Source organism: Zootermopsis nevadensis, unplaced genomic scaffold (genome assembly GCF_977971745.1).
Source record: "Zootermopsis nevadensis isolate Lab colony 2312 unplaced genomic scaffold, Znev_1.0 Znev_ptg000021l, whole genome shotgun sequence".
In the NCBI taxonomy this organism is placed as follows: Eukaryota; Metazoa; Arthropoda; class Insecta; order Blattodea; family Termopsidae; genus Zootermopsis; species Zootermopsis nevadensis.
This window is the reverse complement of record NW_028259153.1, coordinates 7148508-7171490: the sequence shown is the minus strand read 5'-3', so window position 1 is coordinate 7171490 and position 22983 is coordinate 7148508. Positions and strand designations below refer to the sequence as shown.

General features: G+C 38.6%; 1 protein-coding gene across 2 annotated transcripts in view; it reads right to left on the bottom strand.

Moving 5' to 3' along the window:
• Nucleotides 1-22983, bottom strand: part of LOC147873171 (neuropeptide F-like) — a 169214-nt gene that overhangs the window by 97419 nt on the left and 48812 nt on the right. For both annotated transcript variants that reach the window (XR_015536147.1, XM_087352699.1), the window contains exon 3: nt 21326-21516. Coding sequence is in view for 1 of the 2 variants with exons in the window: in XM_087352699.1 (XP_087208825.1) it covers nt 21326-21501 (176 nt within the window). In the remaining variant the exon portion in view is untranslated. The remainder of the gene's footprint in view (nt 1-21325; nt 21517-22983) is intronic.

Sequence of the window (22983 nt, the reverse complement as noted above, 5' to 3'; positions counted from 1 at the left end):
TATCAGAAGGCAATTTACGACAGGGTCGTTCTTAGTTTTACGGAAAATTATCACGTCATTATGTGGTTTCGATGTGTTTGATTTTCTTCAGCTGTGAGTTTGTTTGATATGGTTCTGGTATTAACTATGGTCAGTAAGCTGACAGTGGCATAGTAACGTCAGTGGTGAGTTACGTCAGATGAAAATGTGATTGCTGAAATCTATGAATAAATAAATGTTTCTACGTCTGATACCTAGTTTAGAAATGACGAGTTAGTTTATCAATTCTTCATTAAATCGCAATACTTAGTGTAGACACCAATTTTTTTTTAAAAGTTTCCGAGAGAAAACGTACGAGCTCGACTCTGTTCCGAAGTACGAGGAAACGAGGTGTCTATGTAGCGTCTGTTACAACGCCGAGTACACAACGCCAACACTAGATGTCAGTGTTTCTTCCAGTGCGCATAGTCAAAGCTTTTGTGTTTTTTTCTGTAAAAAGCTTGTTCTTAATCTGTAGCAAAAATACAGTTCGAAGGAAAAGAAAACTGCAGGGGAGATGTGAGACGCGAAAAGAATGGCGCATTTAACAACAGAATATCTTCAAAAAGCAATCCAATAACACATTTTCTCCACTCGGAGCAAATTCTCGTGTTGCCCACTTGGCAAATCTTTTTTCGATAAGAAATTTGTAACACAAAGTGCACAGCGCGTAGCACGGGGGCTCCGCCCTTAAATAATAGGATTCTAATTGCTGTCAGTTTGTCTCAAGCAACGATGACGCGGCGAGTTCAAGATGGTACAATGATCAGAAGAAACTGGACAATGCGACTTCTTCGACAAATAGATTATTCTGAGGTAGCCACGGTGGTCTAGCGGTTAGAACGCTGGCCTTGTAATCCTGGGGGTCTCGGGTTCGATCCCCGGCGGTGCCCGAATTTATAACTTGTGTTGGACAAGGCCGTGGTCTAGGCAACACGGAGTTTTCCTCCGTGGCATCCCAACAATTACTCCATCCACACACAGAAGAAGGCAATGGCAAACCACTTCTGGATCATCTGCCAAGAACGTATATGAACAGGTCCCAGTCCGAGAAAAGGATGGAAGGAACCTGTTCATATGGACCTGTCCTCAGACAGATCACTAAATAATAATAAGATGAGGTGGTCTAGCGGTTAGAACGCTGGCCTTGTAATCCTGGGGGTCTCGGGTTCGATTCCCGGCGGTGCCCGAATTTATAACTTGTGTTGGACAAGGCCGTGGTCTAGGCAACACGGAGTTTTCCTCCGTGGCATCCCAACAATTACTCCATCCACACACAGAAGAAGGCAATGGCAAACCACTTCTGGATCATCTGCCAAGAACGTATATGAACAGGTCCCAGTCCGAGAAAAGGATGGAAGGAACCTGTTCATATGGACCTGTCCTCAGACAGATCACTAAATAATAATAAGATGAGGTGGTCTAGCGGTTAGAACGCTGGCCTTGTAATCCTGGGGGTCTCGGGTTCGATTCCCGGCGGTGCCCGAATTTATAACTTGTGTTGGACAAGGCCGTGGTCTAGGCAACACGGAGTTTTCCTCCGTGGCATCCCAACAATTACTCCATCCACACACAGAAGAAGGCAATGGCAAACCACTTCTGGATCATCTGCCAAGAACGTATATGAACAGGTCCCAGTCCGAGAAAAGGATGGAAGGATCCTGTTCATATGGACCTGTCGTCAGACAGAACACTAAATAATAATAATAATAAATAATAAAGTCAAAAGACTAGTCACCGTAGTGTTCAGCTTCTGCATTGAACAACACAAACAAGCAAAGGTTTTTAAGACGGTCATCAACAGTCATTTTGAAATCGGAAGTTAAACTTAGAAACAAAAGGTTTGTCAGACAGTCGCAGTTCTTGTTTCGTCAACAGAATTCAATTCGGGGGCACAGCCCACTCAGAGCAGGGACCTTCCGAGGCTATTACATTTGGTCGGAGTCGATGGACAGCGGATTGGCCCATCGGTTTCCTTGTACGGCAAATCCTAGGTCCAACGCGTCTTGGGATGCGTTAGTCGACGGGCTCGCGTCTGGTGACTCTGGGTTGGACGAACTCAAATTTTGCGTGGGATTAAAGGAATTTACTATAATCACGTTCATAACAAGACACAGATAAAACAGCGACAATTCAACATGTCATCATTTCTCCAGTGCACTGCGTTGAAATTCGCCGGAATCACAACACAGAGGTCACCACTGGACACCGTCAATTCTTTTCCTAGTTCGTTTTCCATTGCTGTCTTTTAGAAAATTAGTTGTCACCATAGAAACAATAATTCGACAAATGTCACGCGTATCCATGGAATTACTATTATCTGAAATGCATTTATTATTGTATTTGTGTTATATAAAATTCATCTTTGAGGGCTCCGTTGAAGATTTAGAATTGCAGAACGCGGCTACTTTGACTTTGTACGTCCATTGCAGTATTTTAAGCTGTATTCTGTGTAGTTATGGTAGCTGTAGAAAGTGGAAATTTGCTTGGACGTTTCAACATCATCTACGACACACTCGATCAAGGGCGAGAATTGGTGTCTGTTCGCGGACTCACGTGACATCGTAGACAGATTTAAAGATTACTTTAGTGGGTTAATAAACGTTCACGTACATGCAGCAGAGCCCTTCAATGATGTTGAGATTGCCATTGGGAAATTAAAACATTATAAATCTCCAGGAATCGACTCAATTCCAGCTGAAATAATTCATGCAGGCGGTAGAACACAGCACTCAGAGATACGAGCTTAAGTCTCGATTTGGAACCAGGAAGTACTACCACAACAGCGGAAAGAAATCGATTGTTTTCCCTATCCATAAAACAGAGGGAAAAACTGAGTGTAGTAACTTTCGAGATTTCCCTCTTTTGTCGACGTCGTACAAAATTTGCTTCTCGCACCTTTAACGTCATTTATGGATCAGACTATCGAAGACAATCCATGTGGATTCCGTCGTAATACGTCAACTTTATTTGTATATATCTATAAGTTGATATAATTGCGTCATATTGTAAATTAAAGTTTAATTATTCGTGTTTTTTTCCGTCTAATCACAATTGTATATAAATAAAATTATACATAAGATATTAAAATATCATTTACATATTTGGTACATCTTTTACCAAATATGTAAATGATATTTTAATATCTTATGTATAATTTTATTTATATACAATTGTGATTAGACGGAAAAATTAAATTGTATATATCTGTAAATATGTGGAAAGATAATGAATATATGTACACAAAGATGATCATTATAACTTCTAATCTTCATCAAACGGCGTTAATTAAATCAGAGGAGTGTTAGATCGGAGGAAGAGAGGAGAGGTAAGAATTGCGTACAGAAGTTTAGTCGCGAAGAATAATCACTTCGGAGGAAACACGAAGATGCGATTGTAATGTTAAAACGGATCTTAAAAAATAATGCGTGAACGTCTCGATTACGTTAATTTTTCTCAGCGTAGGATCTGCTAACGGGATCTTACGAATGCAATAACAAACGTTCGATTAATCTCTATAAGAGCTGAACAACTGTTACAATCTTAAGAAGGGTTGTGCTTCACGGGATTAAACTCTGTGTTTATGAGAGAGAAAATCCGGTAATCATTCAGTGACATAAATTTTATTTAATTGAAACACAAACAATAACAACCTCTTATAAAACTCTCTTTAAATTTGAACCTTGTGCTCGTCGACAATTAGATTTTTATGGACACTTCCGTGCATGTACGCGTAACAACTTTTATCTTAAACATTTTAGCTACATTAACACCGCCATTGGATAACGTATCTTTGCTGAAAATTGATTCATTTAATATTTATGAGGCAGTATTGTACGCGTAAATAAATGACAGCCCTTGTATTTTCTTATATAACGATGTAAAGGATTACAGACGTCTCAAATTGACTGGATAGTGGATAAATTATTCAAGTAAATTAAACAGAAATTTAAGGCTGCAATTTCGTTTATAAGACTTCTTAGTCCAATGTTAAATCCGTCAGTACTTTTGAGAAAATATTTCCTTGGCGTTTGTACATCGTAATAGAGCAAGTTATAACTCTGACAGTGGGACGAAAACTTAAGAAAATGCAAATAGATTTAATTTCACTAATTATACCTTAATTCTCGTAAGTAACAGCGTTAATTACAATCCCAATTTCTTTTAAGCCAGTCTTAAATCTAGGAGTTCAACTATTTATCGCACGTTAATTAAATCGGAAACACAGAGAACAGTTTCTTAGGTTAGTATCGCATTTGAGGCCAGGATCAGTTCTTATCATGCACATACAGAGTTTCCATTTAAATGTTTAGGACAAGACTCCATCTGCACAGAGAAATAACGGTTAAATTTTAGGTTAAGTCTCGCAGTAAAAAAATATACTTCATTCTGTGACATAAACGCGAGCAAGGAAGAATCTGCAGCTCATGGGAGGCAGCCAATCAGAGCACAAATCGTATGAACCTGGCACCATAAGTTCGAGAACATGGCCACACGCATCATAGTTTTGCAGTGAATACTTGACACCATCACGTGACGCGTTTAGGACACACGTGTCCACTGATAGCTTTACAAAATCTTCAGAACATTTTCCAGATTAGAATATACTTTAGTGTTAATATAATAATGTTTTTATTGGGGGGGGGGGGTGTGATTATAGTAAACTGAAATACCGTTAATTATATTTTAATAATTGTTAGTTGATTGATTACCGAAACGTCTGGAGAAATTAACCGGACGGACAACGCCCTTCCCGGCAAAGAATAAGGACACGGTCGGGAACCTGGAATGAGCGAAACATTGTGGAAGCCACTACACTGGCTATAACGGAGCTGGTATTCTTCTAACTAAAAATGCGTCTGAAAGTCACAGCTTCGAATCCCGTGTCAGACAGAATCTTGAAGTTCGTTTTCGTTTGCATTTTAGAGTCGCGACCATCACACAATGATAGGCGCCCACTGAGTCAGCAACTCCGGAAGACAAAATCATTTTCTACGACGCCACTTACGAGGACACAGAAGGGCGATTCAGGTTACGGGTGACTTTAAAATCAAAGTTGGCAGTTCGAACATCGATATCGAGCAGGTCATGGGTCAACGGTGTACGGATACACTAAATTTAAATGGACCACTCTTAAGTGACAATCGTTTTAATCACGGCCTGGTTACTGGAGGCACTACTTTTCAAACTCGACCGAGGTCGATGGATTTCAAGGGTGATGAAAAGCCTTTGGAGGGGAAGTAAGGCTGGTGGTTCCATGTCGTAGATATACAGCATGTAAAAGAATCTTACGAGAGTGAACGAGATGTTTCGTAAGCAAAATTAAGTGGCCATTTCTCACACAAGTCTCTCCTGATTCGCTACTAGATGGCTCTAGCAGACAAAATCAGAATTGAGTAGAAATTGTGCAGAGGCTGTGGGCTGATCACTCACTACTGACAAATGCACACTTCATAAAGACCAAGAAACCTACGAATGGTGGGGGCGAAGACCTACAAATGGGTTGTAGAGTCACAGAAAGGAGAATAAGATTTTTCCATAAGGGAATGCACACAAAATTACATAGGTTTCTCGTGATATTCGTACTGAAAATCAGACAGACCATATTATGATATCTAAAAATGGAATCAATTGCTTTTAAACGCTGATGTTGGCAGCGACCATCACTTGGTTATTAGTAGCATCCGATTAAATTTGCGGCTGTTAAATCCAAGGAGAATAAACCAAGTAACAAATACTACAGTCTTTTTAGGCTTAAAAATAAAATCATAAGAGATTAGTTCAGAGAAGAACTTAGTAACAAGGTCGTACTAATAACGTCTTCTGGCGACGGCCTTGAAAGCAAATGGCATGCAGTTAAATGTTTATTTCAAAAATTTCGCAGAGGAAACCATTGGAGTGTTACGAAATGAAGGAAAACGATGGATATCAGATTTATATCGATAATGGACGTTCTCTTCAGCAGCAGAAACATTGGCTAAATCCCAAATTACGTGATGGGCCTTATGAATGAGTAGCGATGGCCACATGCGACCGGCTGGCCGCAGGTTGCCGACCTCTGGATTACGCAATCCCGGCGCGAAACTGCATCCATCCTCGCCTCAGGCCTCGCGCTGCTAATTTTTCATATTTACCTCTTTTCTACTTTGCATATAAAGTGAAGTATTTATGTACGCCCTACAAATTCTTGTCACTTTTGAACAAAAGTAACGATATAAAGTCCCATTTTAAAAATTTACTTTTCCATTAACCATATCAAAGGCTTTTGTACAATCTATATACAACAAATGAGTTCTGGGTTGAACTCCATCCTACTTTTTAGAAAAGTTAGGTTAGGTTTTACATTTATTGGGACGTGTGTGAACATTGTAGCAAAAGTTCTTTTAATACACAACAGAAAGTAAATAATGTGAAAATATTTATTAGTATTCTGTTAAATAATCATGTCTGGATTCAGACTCCATTTTTTTCAAAATTCTTGCATCAAATAACGTAGATAATGCCATTCAAATATCGTAAGATCTTCGAGAACCGTCCTCGTTAGTAGGATTAATCTGTGTCCGATTAGATGACTATCGATCATAAAATGTCGTCTTTACAGAGCCACTGTGCAAACAAAACCTAGCATCCCATGTTTCAGATTAAAAAAACATGGTTTATGACGTGCAAATCTTTTCGTAGCATCGCGACATTACACTGCGAGTGGTTTCTATGAAAAGAAAATGGATACCTTTCGAAATATGTAAAACAATATGGCGACCACGCGAACATTATCTTTTACAATAAAAATATCGATTTCTCTAAAGTATTTACAATTGTGAATAAGTAATATTTGATATATTATTAACTGCTCGCAAGCCAAAACCTCAAAATTATATGTTTCAGTTTTCAAATGCAATTAAATTCAATACTGAGGAGTGGAAAATATCGCCGAATTGAAGTAAGCATTAAGAGATATTCTAGGGACTGCTTCAACGCTTCATAGACGAAAAACTTCTAACATTTTCGCATTAAGCAGACTAGATAATTTACTACAAAGAAAAAACTTGGTTTTAAAGAGATGTGATCTGGAAAATTTATGTAAATACCATTTACTAAAAAGTAAATTAAAAATAATAAAACATAAAGTCTAGCGAAGGGAAGAATTGAATATTACGAAAAGTGTAGAATCGCAGACAACAACTTCACGAATGGTCGGACCTCGCCATTTTGTTACGAATTACCCTCGTTTTGACAATTGCATTTGCATTCTTATACCGCCGGCCAGATTAATCTGTGTCCACTGACAACCCATCAAAAATTTCAATCCAGTTTGTTTGTTTTATCTCACGACGAGGAATCATTGAAATTCTCTGTTCCCCATGAAATCACTGAACTTCCATTATTCGACTTACTAGAGAAACAGAGAGATCGTGGTTTCATTGACACGAAGTAACTGACTGACTTCCAAATAATACAAAACTTAACTACAACTGAGTATAGATTCTCTGCAAATGCCATATTCTGCATATCCTCCATGCAAAAACCAACCTTTTCATGATCAGGGATGACCAAATCTTTTCCTGAAACATGGCCTAAATTATCTGTTCTGTCTGAAGCAAAGATACACTTCAAGACAAGTAAAGGAACTTAAAATTAGCTTCTCTAATCCGCGGAGGCGCCTATTCAATCAAACAGCGTGCTTTTCAAAGATGTCTAAATGAACAAAACGTGTTCTAACCACAACGCCGTCCGTTAAATGTTCATTGGTTGAACCACAACCAAGCCGAATGCAATTCGACTGTATTCGTGCATGAAACAGGGAACCAAAGAACTTTCTCTCCCTCCTGACACTTGTCCTCTGTTTTAAACCGCCAAAAAAACCTCCGAGTAAGAAACTTCTCGTCGGAGTATTTACGAGGTGCGATCGGAAAGTTTCCAGACTGCGCATATAAAAACCCGTACACTTATCTCAGGTATTAAATTCATCCATCACCCTCGAAGTAGTTCCCCTGGGAGTGAACACAACGATCCCAAGGAAATTGAGATATAAAATCGCTTTATCGTAACCACCAGGTACAGGTGCACTCATGGGGTGGACAAAGGCACGATTCCTCCCCCTTCCAAAATGCCTTGAACCATTTCCATCAGCTCCCGTTTCTGTTCACGGGTTCAGAACCTCCTCGTAGTTCACTTCTGACTTTAGCCTTACTTGCAGTCTAGTTATTATTGTCTTCAGGACGCCGTTAAACATCTTCACATTCTTCTAATGTTGCACTAATTATAATTCTTTTCTCAGGCAAATGACAGGTCCTCCGCATTACCAACGTCTGTTCGTTTATGAAGGACCTCAGTAACACGCAGGAGTTGCTGTGACTTCTCAACGTCAGTCAGGTTAACTGGTTCATCTCGCCACCGCGTCCCACCTGATAAGGCCCAGGTCTCATTTCGCTCGTGTGCTCTTTTGCGACGAGTGGGATTCCCAGATGGTAGAACCAATTCTTTCCCAATAAGAAGTTTGTAATCGAAGGCATCGACATCCAAGTTGTTCCTCGCTGAATTTCGAACTCCTTTGTCACATGTTCTTAGGGGCTCAAAGCCTCGAGAAGCGTCGGAGAACACTAGCATTAACGAGACGTAACCAATCGGGGCGTCAGTCTTGGCAAAGGCGTGTTTCCGGTTTCAGACGGAAGTCGTTAGCAATGTTTGTCTTTCAGTCGCAACTGAAATACTCAAAAGACGTTTCGGAGTGTTACGAGCCTTTTCCAACTCGCGAAGTCGTACGTCCGAGCGGACATATCAAGACGCGCTGTCCTGGGACGTGACCTTTGCGCCCACAAGCGTCGAGGTTACCTTACCTCGCAGTTCCCAAAAAAATTGTACGTTCATTGCGTACATTCGACGTGTGTGCAAATTGGTGAAAATACAGAGTGGAATTTCAATGAAACGTCGATTGCGCTGGTCGTCTGTCAAGTGTTTTTGGTGTGGAAAATACAACACCACATAAACTCACGCTGTGCATCATCGATTGACATCTTTGTGTTGCTTAGGATGTGTACAGTCTTTGTAAGAACATTGTGAAGGAGTACAGTCACATTTAGATACGAAGGTATGAAAAAAGAGTTGGGGGACGGATAAAACGTAAATATACAAAAAATATATTGACCTTTTGTTGCAAGTGTCGAAGAAACTTCGCGTTACTCCGTGGTTTTCATTGGCAATCTCCACGCGAGTGTCGACTGATGAGAGAAAGCAAGATTTATTGTGTCATCCCCCCCTTGTCCCAAGGGGTTGAAGCCTATTGATTGAGCCCACCTCGCATGGGGTTACTGCAATATATTGAACGCGGAATGATTTTGACATCCCTTAGTTCAACCGCTACAATTTTTCCTCTCCTCGTAATAAACATTTGTGTATTAAATATTATTTTATATAAGAATATATAAGGTAGTATATTTGCGTCATATTGTGAATTAGGTTAATATTTTAATATTTTCCGTCAAATCACAATTTTTAATAAGATAATAAAATATAAAATATTTAAAATATCATTTCCAATTTGTAAATCGATCATTCGATGCGGAACGTGAAATGATATTTTAAATATTTTATATTTTATTATCTTATTAAAAATTGTGATTTGACGGAAAATATTAAAATAATAAGAATATATAGCCTACTTTTGAAATGTCACACTGACGTACAGAAAAGATCGGTTGAATGTAATTTCAGTATAAGTAAGAACTTGAATACGATATTATCTGTGAGAAGACCATCACGGTTGAAGCGAAAATTTGTACGAGCTGTTTTGGATTTTATTTATATATGTTCGTGCCATCTTAACAGTAGTGCTGTTGGTGGAAAGTTTACCGATTAAAATTAAGCCCTGAAATTAAAATGTCGGCCTACTTTAGCCAGATCGACACTGTCAGATTTCCTGAGAAATAAGATCAATTTTGGCGTTTATCTTGATAAGTATTTATCAAATAAATAAAGACACACATTACTTCATTTAATAAGATAAATTATTTGTACACACTGCGTTCTCACAATGGATGTCACATGTGTTCTTGAAGTCTAATTTAAAATCGGCTAGCTATGAAAATAACACTTTGCTTTGAACTAATCAAGTCAATAATTAGTGGTGCAGAAGATTCTTAAAGTTCAATATATTTCTCTGCACCTTTGAAAACTTAAGTTAGTGAACAAAGAACTCGCGACTGGACTGTAAATTGTCACAGTTCAATGCCGATAGCAACACAGCCGACGCCTATAAGATCTCCCCATCTCCGCCTCTGTTTCCAAGGTGGCTCCACGTTTTGATGTTTAACCAAAATTCTGTACGTATTTCTTGTTTATATATCCCAGACTATCTCTGATTATTTAATCTGAATAATAGCTTTAACTGATAAATACGAGTTATGAAGCACTTAACCACTCAAGTGGCTTCGTTATCTCCCCCTTCAGTGGGCAATTCATTTCTTCCATAATTTAAACACGTAGTAGAAAGCCTTAATGTATTTTTGTCATATCTTTCAAATTCTTTACCTGTGCAATTTTAATGATAAAAATATGAAACTGTCAATGAATTAAAGACAAATTTCCAGACAACATACACCCCTATTTCCATGTATGCGGTCCTCAAATAACATTTAATCATTCATCTAGAATGTTTGAGTGCTTTCAGCTTTATTCGCGGCCATTATGCCAGTGATACGGATTATATTTTGTATGAGACTCCCACTGATACATTTTTGCCCTAAAAAAATCATTACGAAATCGTTTCTGAAGTCTAATATTTAAATCTAATACATTGTAAATACAACCATAAAGGTGAAGTGGGTGGTAGTTCAACTGAGGTCAACTTACAAACAGTGGATATTTAAATTTGGAACACAAAAGAAAAAACTTTATATCTAAGTGCATAGAAACAAAGAGTGGGCAACAACCTTAACAAATTCAAACCGAAATTTCAGAATATTATCTGTGATTGACAGGCGTAATTATTATTTGAAATATTTGCAACATCCACAAGGGTCCTGCTTCAAAGCTGCACGAGCTATGTAACATAGTATTCTTTGAGGCTATACCTAAGGTTCTCACTCCAGTAGAATATTACTATAATATTTTTTCGTAATGATTGAATTATTCTGTAATAATCAGTTTATGAAAATAATGTAGGTAAGATATACAAAAAACTTTCGTTAACTTACACTTAAAGATTCATGACAAAAGTTTAATTAATAAAACGAATTCTCATCCTTTTGACTGAAGTTGTATCGATTTTTGTTTATCAAAATTGACTTTAAGGCCTCTCTTATATTTATTTTTCAAAAACGTATTTTGCGATGAATTTTGTTCAAATTTATACTTTAATCTTACTTTAGCTCATGTTATTGACACTGTTTTATTTAGGAGATGTCGAATGGTTTTAAAATTTACTTGCAAAAAGTGTAAATGACGTCTTATCAACCCTCAACTTTAAGGCAGTTGGACCACTCAATGACAAATCAGACTGCGCCGTTAACCATGTAGTCAGAAATTATTGCAATCATCGTCCTGCGATTTGACGTCAACGAAGTTTTCAAAAGGTACCAGTTTTTACTATGATTATATTAGTAGGGTTACGTTAATCAAACTGGGCAATTTTTAGAACGAGGCGTTATTTAAAGTGTCGGACACAAAAATTGGAATCAGCAGTAGATTTCTCAGGGAATCTTTTGGTGAAAAGTAAAGTTTAAGAAGTTATGATATTCGCACAAGCCTCTTAAAAGTTAAAAACTAGCGAGCGTCTATATTTAAGAAGCTAACAATTTTACACAAACAAATTTCTGTTTTATCAGACGTAAATCTGAACAGAGTAGACCTTCACTGGAGTGTTGTATAAAAACCCATAGAAAGTCATATAAAGAAATGTTTTCCTCACAACAGCCGAGGCTTAAAACTTACAAAATGAAGATCAATCCACTTGATATCAGGAACAAAATAAATACTATGATTTAAAGGTAACTTCAATCGCGAAACATGGCCTGTTTGTTTCTGGTGCAACCCGGTGAAGAATTTGTGTAGTAACCGTATAGAATTTATAACTTGTGTTGGGCAAGGCCGTGGTCTAGGCAACACGGAGTTTTCCTCCGTGGCATCCCAACAATTACTCCATTCACACACAGAAGAAGGCAATGGCAAACCACTTCTGGATCATCTGCCAAGAACGTATATGAACAGGTCCCAGTCCGAGAAAAGGATGGAGGGATCCTGTTCATATGGACCTGTCGCCAGACAGAACACTAAATAAATAAATAAATGTGTATTCGATGTAGCAGTCATTATCGTATGGAGGGGCAACATACCTTCTGGGGACAGCGACTCAGTCTTATCGTAAGTCACGTTGGTACCCGTGTATTTTTTTACCTATTAACGACCAATGAGGTAAAACTTGAGCTCGAAGTGTTGACAGGCACAAATCTATGTAAATATATCCATATGTACGTAGGTACATTTAATTTACACACATAAACACACGTATACATACATTAATCGATTTTGTATTTGTGGTATTTTAAGTAATCGAGATATTTGCATACGAATGTAGAAGTAGCCTGTCACGTAATAAAAACTGACTCCACAAATTAATGTTCGGGGATTTACTTATTATAAAATATTGAAACTTTTTGAAAAATTACTGCCTTGGAAACAATACTTGTAAAATAAGAATAACTAAGACTGATGGTGTGATAGACTATTCAATTTGGAATGCAGCAGATTTAAATTAAAAATCACGATGAATAATTATGGTCCGTGTTCCCTGTTCTTACAACCTTCTTAATAATTATTTTAATTATCATTTTCCGCGTACGAACCCATCACACAATCAAAAGTGGTATTTGGTATGGAAACTCTAGACTGTTACTGGAAAGTTAACATTGCCTTTTCGCTTTTCATTTATGAAAGGACACTTATTCTTATCTCCATAATATATTAAAAAATCCTGTTCCTATAAATTTTCATGCACGACTAAATGTTAGTTAGATGAAATATCTAAACTATATTCTTATCTGCAATTTTTTATGGACAAATTCCCTGAACTTTTTGGTAGCACCTCGTATTAAAAAACCCCCCCCTCCCCACCCGCGGCCCATCGTGTGGAAGAATTTTAAGGTAAGAATTCGTTTCCTGTAATTGCATATCTTACCACTACGTGCGCTGTACAGCCATTTCACCGGAAGCAAGAGGTTACCTGAGCCAGATTAATTACTGCAGTTAATTGTTGATGACAAACGGCGTTCAAGTGGCAACAATGCCCTGCAGCTGTTTATCGCTCCAGCAGACGACAATTAATGTATGAGAATTTCAGAAACCATATTGACATTGCAACCAACACTAAAAATTCCCCTTTCTCCCCCGTGAACTTCCCTCTCTGTAAACGCCAGAGTACCAGATGGTGTTGCTTACAAATTTTATCACCGCGTGGCGCTGCGGTGGTAACAGGAGAATGACGATCTCTTTTCAAAACTTATTTAATGGGGCGAGTAAGAAGATGACTGTCTTTTTTGGATACTGCGTCATGTTGTGTCGTAGATTGCTGACGTTTCAGAGGTGCTTAATGCCTCCATCGTCAGGGAGATGAGTAGGTTGCGCACGAATAATTAATTATGGTAACCGATCGGATAGAGTCGAACAACCTCTGAAACGTCGGTAAACTTCTACCAGACTACACGGCGCAACAACACAACTTCAGACTCACGTCAGATATTAAAAATATTTTTCAATGCTGTCCAGTGTTCCAACAGAAGGGTCTTTGACGTTGAATGAAACAAATGACAGGACAGTTTTGAGATCTGGAACGGTAAGTTTGTTGAGGCAAGTGGCCAGACTGTATTCTAGAGTCTTCTGTCGGCAGATCCCTCGAGAAAGCGAGCTAAATGGAACATGTCTTAGAAAGACCTATGTCCCGCGACCGAGTTTGAACCGCGAACCACTAGATGCGAAGCAGTATTTAAAAAAAAATACCCAAGTTTCGACGTTTTGTGTACCGTAGCAAAGTCCCTGTTCTGAAGTGCTTATTCAAGTGACTGCTTTCATCCTTCTTCAAGCTCTTCAAAGCAAATTTCCACAGCAAACGCCTCTGATGTTTGCCTCGACCACAAATCCGACTACGCCCCTCCCTTCCGTCGTCTACTGACTACGTCATGAATGGTCCTCGTAAGAACGTTCCCTTTCATGTCCCTGAAATTCATCTAGGAAGTTGTGAAGTTTTAAATAAGTTACATTTTTAATAATATACTCTAGAAGCCTACTTAGCCTCCTATCCAATGTGTACCGGAGTCCTTTCGCGGATGTAAAGCACGGACGCGGCGAGACGCTGACCACTCACCCCCCTATCTAGCGGCGAGTTCGAGAATGAGTAGCAGCTATACCGCGTCTCTTCCCCCAAGCGCCCACATGGCGTTTTACGGGGCACCTTTACTTTATTTTGTTTCATTCTAATTTACATAAGTAATGTGTATTTTTCCTACATTCGTTCACTGAACTAAAGAAGGTTTTGTAAATTTTGGGGGTAACAGCTTGCCAAAGAGTTTGTTTTACGCTCGAAGTCTTAACACTTTCTAAACTTCGAAAATAATGACGAAATTTAAGACGACACGGGCATAGTTCACGAGGTTACAAAACTCAAAATAAAATAATCAGACTTGAGGACTACGTTTTTATTTATAATATGTCTTAATTATTTATCTTATACTGATGTAAATAAAAACTTACACACGTACGTGTTTCTCCGCAGGCATCCACTCCAGTCCCGCTTCACGGATTTATAAGAAATTTTGTATGGAAATTATGCCATTAGAGGTCACCCAAACGATCACTTTTAACATTTTTGTGGCAAATGTCTGTCTTATGAACTACAATAAAATTTCCACAGAATAAAGTCTCATTTACGCTCCTGTTTAATGGATAATTAGCACGAAGCATTCGAGCTAGACATTTTAAACATGGTAAGATCATGGACCGTGAACATTTATTTTATATTAAACCATTAAAAATTTAATTATGGTCGTAAAAGACATTGATGCTGATAGAATCATAATTTATGCAGGTAATCATTTCCAAGCATAAGTAAAAGAGCATCGTTAAAGCGATAACGAAAATAAGTTTCATGACAGTTAAAATTGCAAGGATTAAACCTGCATTAGACTCAATGACCATTTGCGCACGATTCCGAAATTTCAGCCAATTTACCAACTCACACGTCTTCATAATTGCCTAATACGAAATTAACATGACGACATAAAATTTTAATTAAACATTTTTCTATACTCAATAAAATAAAATTGTTGTCAAATGCGTAATTTTCTCTGAAGTTAGCGGCGTATGAAATGAAAGCTGTCCCACTATACGCCATGAAGGCACTTGGGGGGAGAGGCGGTATAGCTCCTACTCATTCTTAACCTCGCCGCTAGATGGGGGAGAGTGGTCAGCATCACGCCCCGGCCGGCTTTACCCAAGGTTAAGGATCCCGGTATCCATTGGAGAGAAGGCTGGGCGGACCCCAGAGCCGGTCCGGACGCCGAGCATAGAGGAAAAATCCTCTTCCACAGTCGCGGATCGAACCCCGGTCGATCAGTCCGTAGCTAGTCAATATACCGACTGAGCTACGTCGCTAGTAATATTTTCTAACTCGTAGCTATACACAGATACGTCATAGGACTAACAAATGCACCAAATGAGTGCAGAAAGATTTTTATGGTAAAGAAACAGATAGTGAATAAGGTTATCTAAGCGTGTTGTAGCTTCATACGTAAGGATTCGCGCACAGAATTCACCATTCGTAAATAAATGGGTTACAATTGAATCCTAACACATTCAAGTGACGGAAAATATATAATATGAATTGCAAATATCAAAAACGTTTTCGAAAATTACGCAACTTTTCTTACGCATTGAAAGCAGCGTACAGATGGCAGCATGTGTGAAAGGACTTTCCGAATCAGAACACTGATGGCGTGCTCTTTCAGACACGTAAATCAATAACCCCCCTACAAAGCGATTAGCCTACATTAGTGCACACAAACTCACGAACTCTAACGGAGAAAACCATAAACTGAAAATTACGTGGTTCGATTTGATTCGATGGTCGTGTACATCAGCTTTCAAGTACGTGAGATCGATGTCAGCCCCGGAAGTGAAAGTCAGTCGTTACTGATTCTTGTCGAGATTCAGTGCAGTCTCCGTGATTCAATGTTAACCTTGGAATTTAGCTAAGAGGTAGTCAACTTCTTAATTTCAAGATTTCGTAAGTCGGTACTCACTCAAATATGTTCATCGGGATAATTATAAACATCTATTTCCTGATTCGTAGACAGAATACGAGACTTATATCTCCTTCCAGTGACGTATGCAAGATGGAGACATGTAGAACATTACACTTACGATCTGGTGTACGTGTGAATTGCAGAGATCTGGCATAAAACTCCGTCGATTAACTCTCGACATTACACGTGTGCTCAAAAGAGACGAATGTTTCTTATGTTGACAGCCAAATAAATCCCATATGTACTTGAATTACAGAGGTTGGACGTGTCTAAATGTGACGTTTGTGTTCATAGGTATACATATATATAATTCTGACAAGCCTTATCTTTGTAATATCTCGATACATTTTAATATAGAATTTTGACATTTGTATTAATAATTCTTAAGCGTAAGCATACATCAATTTGCAATTCAACTACTACAATTACGTAAAAACATGCACAAGTTACGAGAGCCAATAGTTTTTCGACGTCAACAAGAAGGTAACCAATGTAAAATCTTTGAAGTGTAAATTTATGTTAGTGACTGAGACAACAAGATTGTTCTATAATGCGAGAACATTGAAATATCTGATTATCTAATATCCAGCAATCGATATTAGAACTCATACGATGCCTTACCATAGACAATTTTCATCACGTCACTGCGCATCACCTTCTGCGCAGATGTACCCTTAATCCTACTCATCAGAAGCGCCCATATTTCACGTAGTGAAACAAACTTTACTTTACTTTGAGGAAAACGGACATATTAATAACTGTATATTTAATTCCGTGTTGTGATGAAAATGTATCGAACGGAATAACTGCGGGGGAGAATAACAGCTAGATCGAAAGATGGCTTCGACCGTATTGGGTAAAAAAACATTTCCGATTAGATTTAAGAAGGCCGCCATGTTACGCCCGTTCGGGGCGATAATTATTGAACGTTTTCTCTGTTTTCTTTAGAAGTAAATTTAGTTATTAAGCCATAGACGAGCAAATTATTTTAGTTTAAATTCCATTGTCTATATTCTGCGAATGTTGATAATATTTTTACGAATGTGTGATTTTAGTAATTAAAAAGAAATTTACGAACGTCTTCACTGAAGCAGTGGTTATAATTATGGATTGTCATTATCGATGACATGTAATATGTCGAACTAAACGCAGACACTTTTCGAAGTAAGATTAGATCTTATAAATTGTTTTGAAATATCAACAGCTCTAGTACCTAAATATTCACATTTCATTCTTATTTTGTATTGTATTCGTTTTATTTTTCATAGACTAAATACTGTCTCTGAAATCGTACTTATAACATGTGATTTCCTCATGCTAATATTATTTTCATGTTTTTGGCTGATTTCCGCATTCAGTTCTCTTATTACATATTATTTATATAATCTGATGTCTGCTAAATTTGCATTCAGTTATTTGAAAACTATAATTTATCATAAAATTCCGATCACTTTTCATAAATAATTTGAATAATTCCTTGAAAATACAAGCAAATACAATACAAAATACAAGGCTATTAAATTGGCCATTTTATGTGTAATTAACATCATAATAAAAACGCAGTTAAAATGTACGATTTCTTGAAATTAAAATATCTCCATATATACATAAAACATTTTAATAAATTCCATCAACTTAAAACTTATCAAAATTCTACCTCGAAATTATCTGTAAAATATCACGGACTTACGGAATGAGGAATGTTATTTAGTGCACTTAACAGTTAACGTGAGGACTTAATAACTCATTTGCCTCAATCCCCGTGTTAATACATTCAATACGTTACTGATGTGGTCCAGCATCTTGACACAGATGCCTTGATCAGTGAAATGTGTGGAATAAATTACAAAAAAAAAGGCTCCCTCCGGATTTTATAAGTTCCTCTCGAACAGAAATTATTTTAGTCTATATATGAATGAGGCAAATCATCGCTTAACATAAACCTCACTCTTAGTACAGGATGTACATGAATTGTATTTACAATTTTACTCGTTTACGAAAATTAACGTGGACGCCCTGCACTTCCGGTCTTCATAAACGTACCGATGCTCTAGATGGACCCGATTCAGCTTCGACAAAGCACCACGGCTTCATAGCGACTGATCTGTTTCACGAAACACGGTTGCAGTGAAGTGGGTAAACAACTGGTGCTACCATCTACCGGGAAATCGGTGAAACTTTCAGTGTTTCTCTCGCAGATGACGCTCAAACTGTAGATCTCTCTCTTTTCGTAAAGGTTTTATTGACGGGAAGAGTTTCAAATACGATTTTTAAACATTCTGTACTTCACCATCCGTCCTTATCGATTCACGGGCGAACTTAGAGTAAGTCACTAAAGTTAGATGACGCTTCTTTGTAAATGCTATGCTAAAAGGTTGACGTATTTCTCAACTATCTTATTTAACACTTGTTTTGTTTTGTCAATATTATTAATTATTTACCTAAACCAATGCAGATATTATGCAGTAACAATATTTTATCAAGCACGATTTCACAGTATTACAAAAATGAGTGTGCCGCACAAAATACACGTTAGTGGGCCACATATTGCGAACCCCTGGACCATAAGATTACTCGCTAAGATGCTTCTATAATACGTAGAATAAAGTGTGGTTAAATTGTCAGGGATGAGATATAACACGCGTGTCCGTAAAATTGCGATCGAAATTTGCGACGAGACTGGGAAATTTCTTAACTATTGTTTTGTCGATATGTGTAAACGCATATAGTGGGAAAACAGTCTTATTTCACTAACTAACTAACTAACTAGATGGCTTACGGAACCCGAAGGTTCATCACCGAATTAACCAAAGCCCTCCACCGGACCCTGTCCTGGGCCAACAAAATCCAGCCTCCTTCAACTCCTATCTCCCATAGGTCCCGCCTGAGATTATCCTCCCATCCACGTCTAGGTCTCCCCAGAGGTCTCTTCCCCTCAGGCTTCCCAAATAGTGGACCCAACCAACCAGATGGCTTACGGAACCCGAAGGTTCATCACCGAATTAACCAAAGCCCTCCACCGGACCCTGTCCTGGGCCAACAAAATCCAGTCTCCTTCAACTCCTATCTCCCATAGATCCCGCCTGAGATTATCCTCCCATCTACGTCTAGGTCTCCCCAGAGGTCTCTTCCCCTCAGGCTTCCCAAATAGTGGACCCAACCAACCAGATGGCTTACGAAATCCCAAGGTTCATCACCGAACTAACAAAAGCCCTCCACCGGACCATGTCCTGGGCCAACAAAATTCAGTCTCCTTCAACTCCTATCTCCCATAGATCCCGCCTGAGATTATCCTCCCATCTACGTCTAGGTCTCCCCAGAGGTCTCTTCCGATCAGGCTTCCCAACCAGTACCCGGTGCACACCTCTTGTCCCATCCATGCGCACTACATGCCCAGCCAATCTCATTCTTCTCGACTTAATCACCCTGACAATACTGGGGGAGGAGTACAGACTTTTAAGCTCGTCTTTATGCAGTTTTCTCCAGGCCCCATCGTCTTCTCTCCTAGGCCAAAATATCCTCCTCAACACCCGATTCTCAAACACCTGCAATCTTTATTCCTCCCTCTGAGTGAGAGACTATGTTTCGCACCCATACAAAACAAGAGGAACAATTATTGTTTTGTATACTTTAATTTTCAGGTTCTTAGAAATCAGACTGGAAGCCAAAATATTTTTAACTGAGAAGTAGCAGGCATTTCCGGAATTTAGTCTCCTCTTAACTTCCTCACGAGTGTCATTTTGATTTGTTATTGTTATTATTTCACTACATAATTTTTTTTAATTCTGTGAATAATTACAGAAATGCATGACAACATTCAAAAATAAGTCGTTTCTAGGGGCTCCTTAATATGAAAACGAAAGGACAAAATGAAATAATACTTCACATGCAAGATTACTCATGAGAACATACAAGCCAAAACTTCACGTCTCGTTCCAGATCACAAGGCATATGTGACAAAGTCAATTCTTACGTGATTCTATAGCAACTGCAGACGCACGGGGCAATAAAATTATTCTGTAACGGGGAAATATTCATACGCACTGTCCATCAGGACATCTACAGACTCTTCTCCGCTTATATTCTCTTTGGCATGAAATTCCTTTATTTATATATAATTCGTATAATTAGTCAGAAACCAAATTTTGTCTAGAACCTTTTGTAATCAGTAACGTAGTACTTACAAGTCTAATACCTACGGCATTACTGTCTAAATATGCACGATTTAAATCGTGCTATATAATAACCTTAAAAATTTAAACTCTTGCATAGAAATGATTGCATCCTGAGTTTTAAGTTATTCGGTTTCTTTAGTACAAGGAAGTTTTAATGACATTTTTAAAATAACCAAATCTTTTAGCAGAGATTTCTTCAGAAGCTAATTATAAGCCACGTAGACGAATTTTGAAAACTTTGCTGCTAACACACAAACACCATGTTCCCAAAAGCTTCGTAAACTGTTTTTCTTAAAGTCCGTGCATGGAATTTGGACACGCAGAGGTAAAAGGCACGCCCCTTTAGACAATTTATGACCGCCATGTAAGAATAAGGAAGTCTGAAATTCTTTGACTACTAAAGCAGAATAAATCAAATTATTGAATTGAAAGTTAGCGTTACTACGGTAAAATCTCTTTAAAATCCTCGGTGGTGATGCATCTTACTGCCATAACAGAAATACGCCCTAAAAGACAGATCGTGTGATGTTTGTAGAACGTACATGCTCGATGACGCTCTCAGACGAGACACTTCTGTGTCCATGAAGACGGAATTTCGCGAGAAATGAAACACAATAACAAATCCATATTTCTGGAAGGATGAACAATGCGTTACGATAGGACAGAAACAAAAGAATGATTAAGAATTTTTACATTAATACCAAATACACCACGTGGAAAACGAGAAATGAGGAGATCGGAAATTGATAGACATGGTTCACTTCTGCAGCGATTGGAGTAAGTATTATAAAGAATAAGAAAGTTTTTGTGATTCTTTGGGCACAAAATCATCACACAACTGACCTTGGTCTAGCGACCTGAGAGTAGTAACGGTCCAACTCTTGCAGATACTTGAGGGTGTCTGCCATGGCTGCCAACTGCTCCGGGTCCGTGGGTTTGGCCCACGCAGTGGGGGCAACGTGAGGCATCAGAACGAGGGCGCAGCCCACCACAAGAAACCAGGCCAGAGAACTCTGCATGGTATAACAGGCGATCTGCAACAGTTCAATCAGTGGTCAGTGGCGTTGCTAACTGCTGTGTCTTGACACGAAATTTATCTATCTACTGGTCCGAAAAAGCGATCGCAAACCAGTCCATTTTTATGCTTTGTGGCTTATCGGAATAATAGCAGCATTGCAAATTTCTAACCCATTCGTCTCAGATAGAGAGCAGGTTCCAAGTTCAACACATGACAAATGAGCTTTAAATTATGAAAATGATTTCTGCAAACTGAGGTGGGCCTGCCCTTACCTAAAGGAACAGATACACGTAACCACGTCATTTACTTACGTTCTGTTTGTAAAATAAATAAATATCATGAAACAACCGATTATTATACGATTTTGTAAATAACGCCTTTCGGCCGAGATGGCGATTTGCTATCTAAGAAATAACATAATGACTCAGGAATGGCCTCGATGGAGGTAGCAAGGACTTCCGAAACGTCGGTAAACTTCTACCAGACTAAACACGGCGCAACATCCCGGAAGACAGCCTCCATCTTCTAACAAAAGATTGTAGACGGAAAAAGTTGATGGGAAATGCCATTCGGGAGACAAAGTCACAGATGGGAGTGTCTTGTAAAACCATGATCTGAGGGTGTGTACTGGATTCCAGTATCAGGCTTTTGTAAACACGGTAACGAACGTTTATTTTCCGCGAAATATTGTGACCAGCTGAGCAACCATTGCCTTCTCAAGTAGGTCTCTGCTTCGTGAAGTTGTTTAGTTAACCTTGTCACGTTATGATGATTGGCAGAACGTGTAACACGCATACAAGGAGCAAGGAATGAAGACAATAATTCAATTTAGAAATATTAAAAGATCGTTATGGTCTATTGATGAAAATGGATGGCAAGTGGTTTGTGAATATCACGAAAATCTTATGAGAAATTCTAGCGGCAAATCTGTGAACAGAGCGATGAAATGCGAGATTTGACGGAACACTCACTAGTCGGAGCTCAAGAGTGGAGTTCACTAAGCTGTTTGTTAGCGTTAGTTTTGCATTCTGACAGCAGAGGGTTTCTTACGTTCTGTTTACTTTTACGGGATCGCTTCCGAGACGAAGACCACGAAATATCTTAATGTTAAAACCAACAAAGTCACCGAAGTTTTTACAATGTGCTTCAATTCCTCAGCTTACTCCCAGAAACTATTGCTCTGTCTTCACTCAGTAACGCGGCACGAACACTTATCCTTATTCTATTAAATTTTCTAACGTTAAACGTGAAAATAATTAAATTGATCGAGATAGTCACTAGACGTCAGGAATATTGCAAAACAATCCTGGGATTCATTCGCAAGTGTCACCACTGACATGAAAATTAACTAGAAAAGACGATTTTGGCTTTAAGGCCTGAAGATGGACACAATATGTCGCTCCGAAACGCTGCCAAGTGCTTGCGAATCCACACGGCATCACAATCCAGAGTAACATCATCATCTTCGTCTTCACCACAGTGA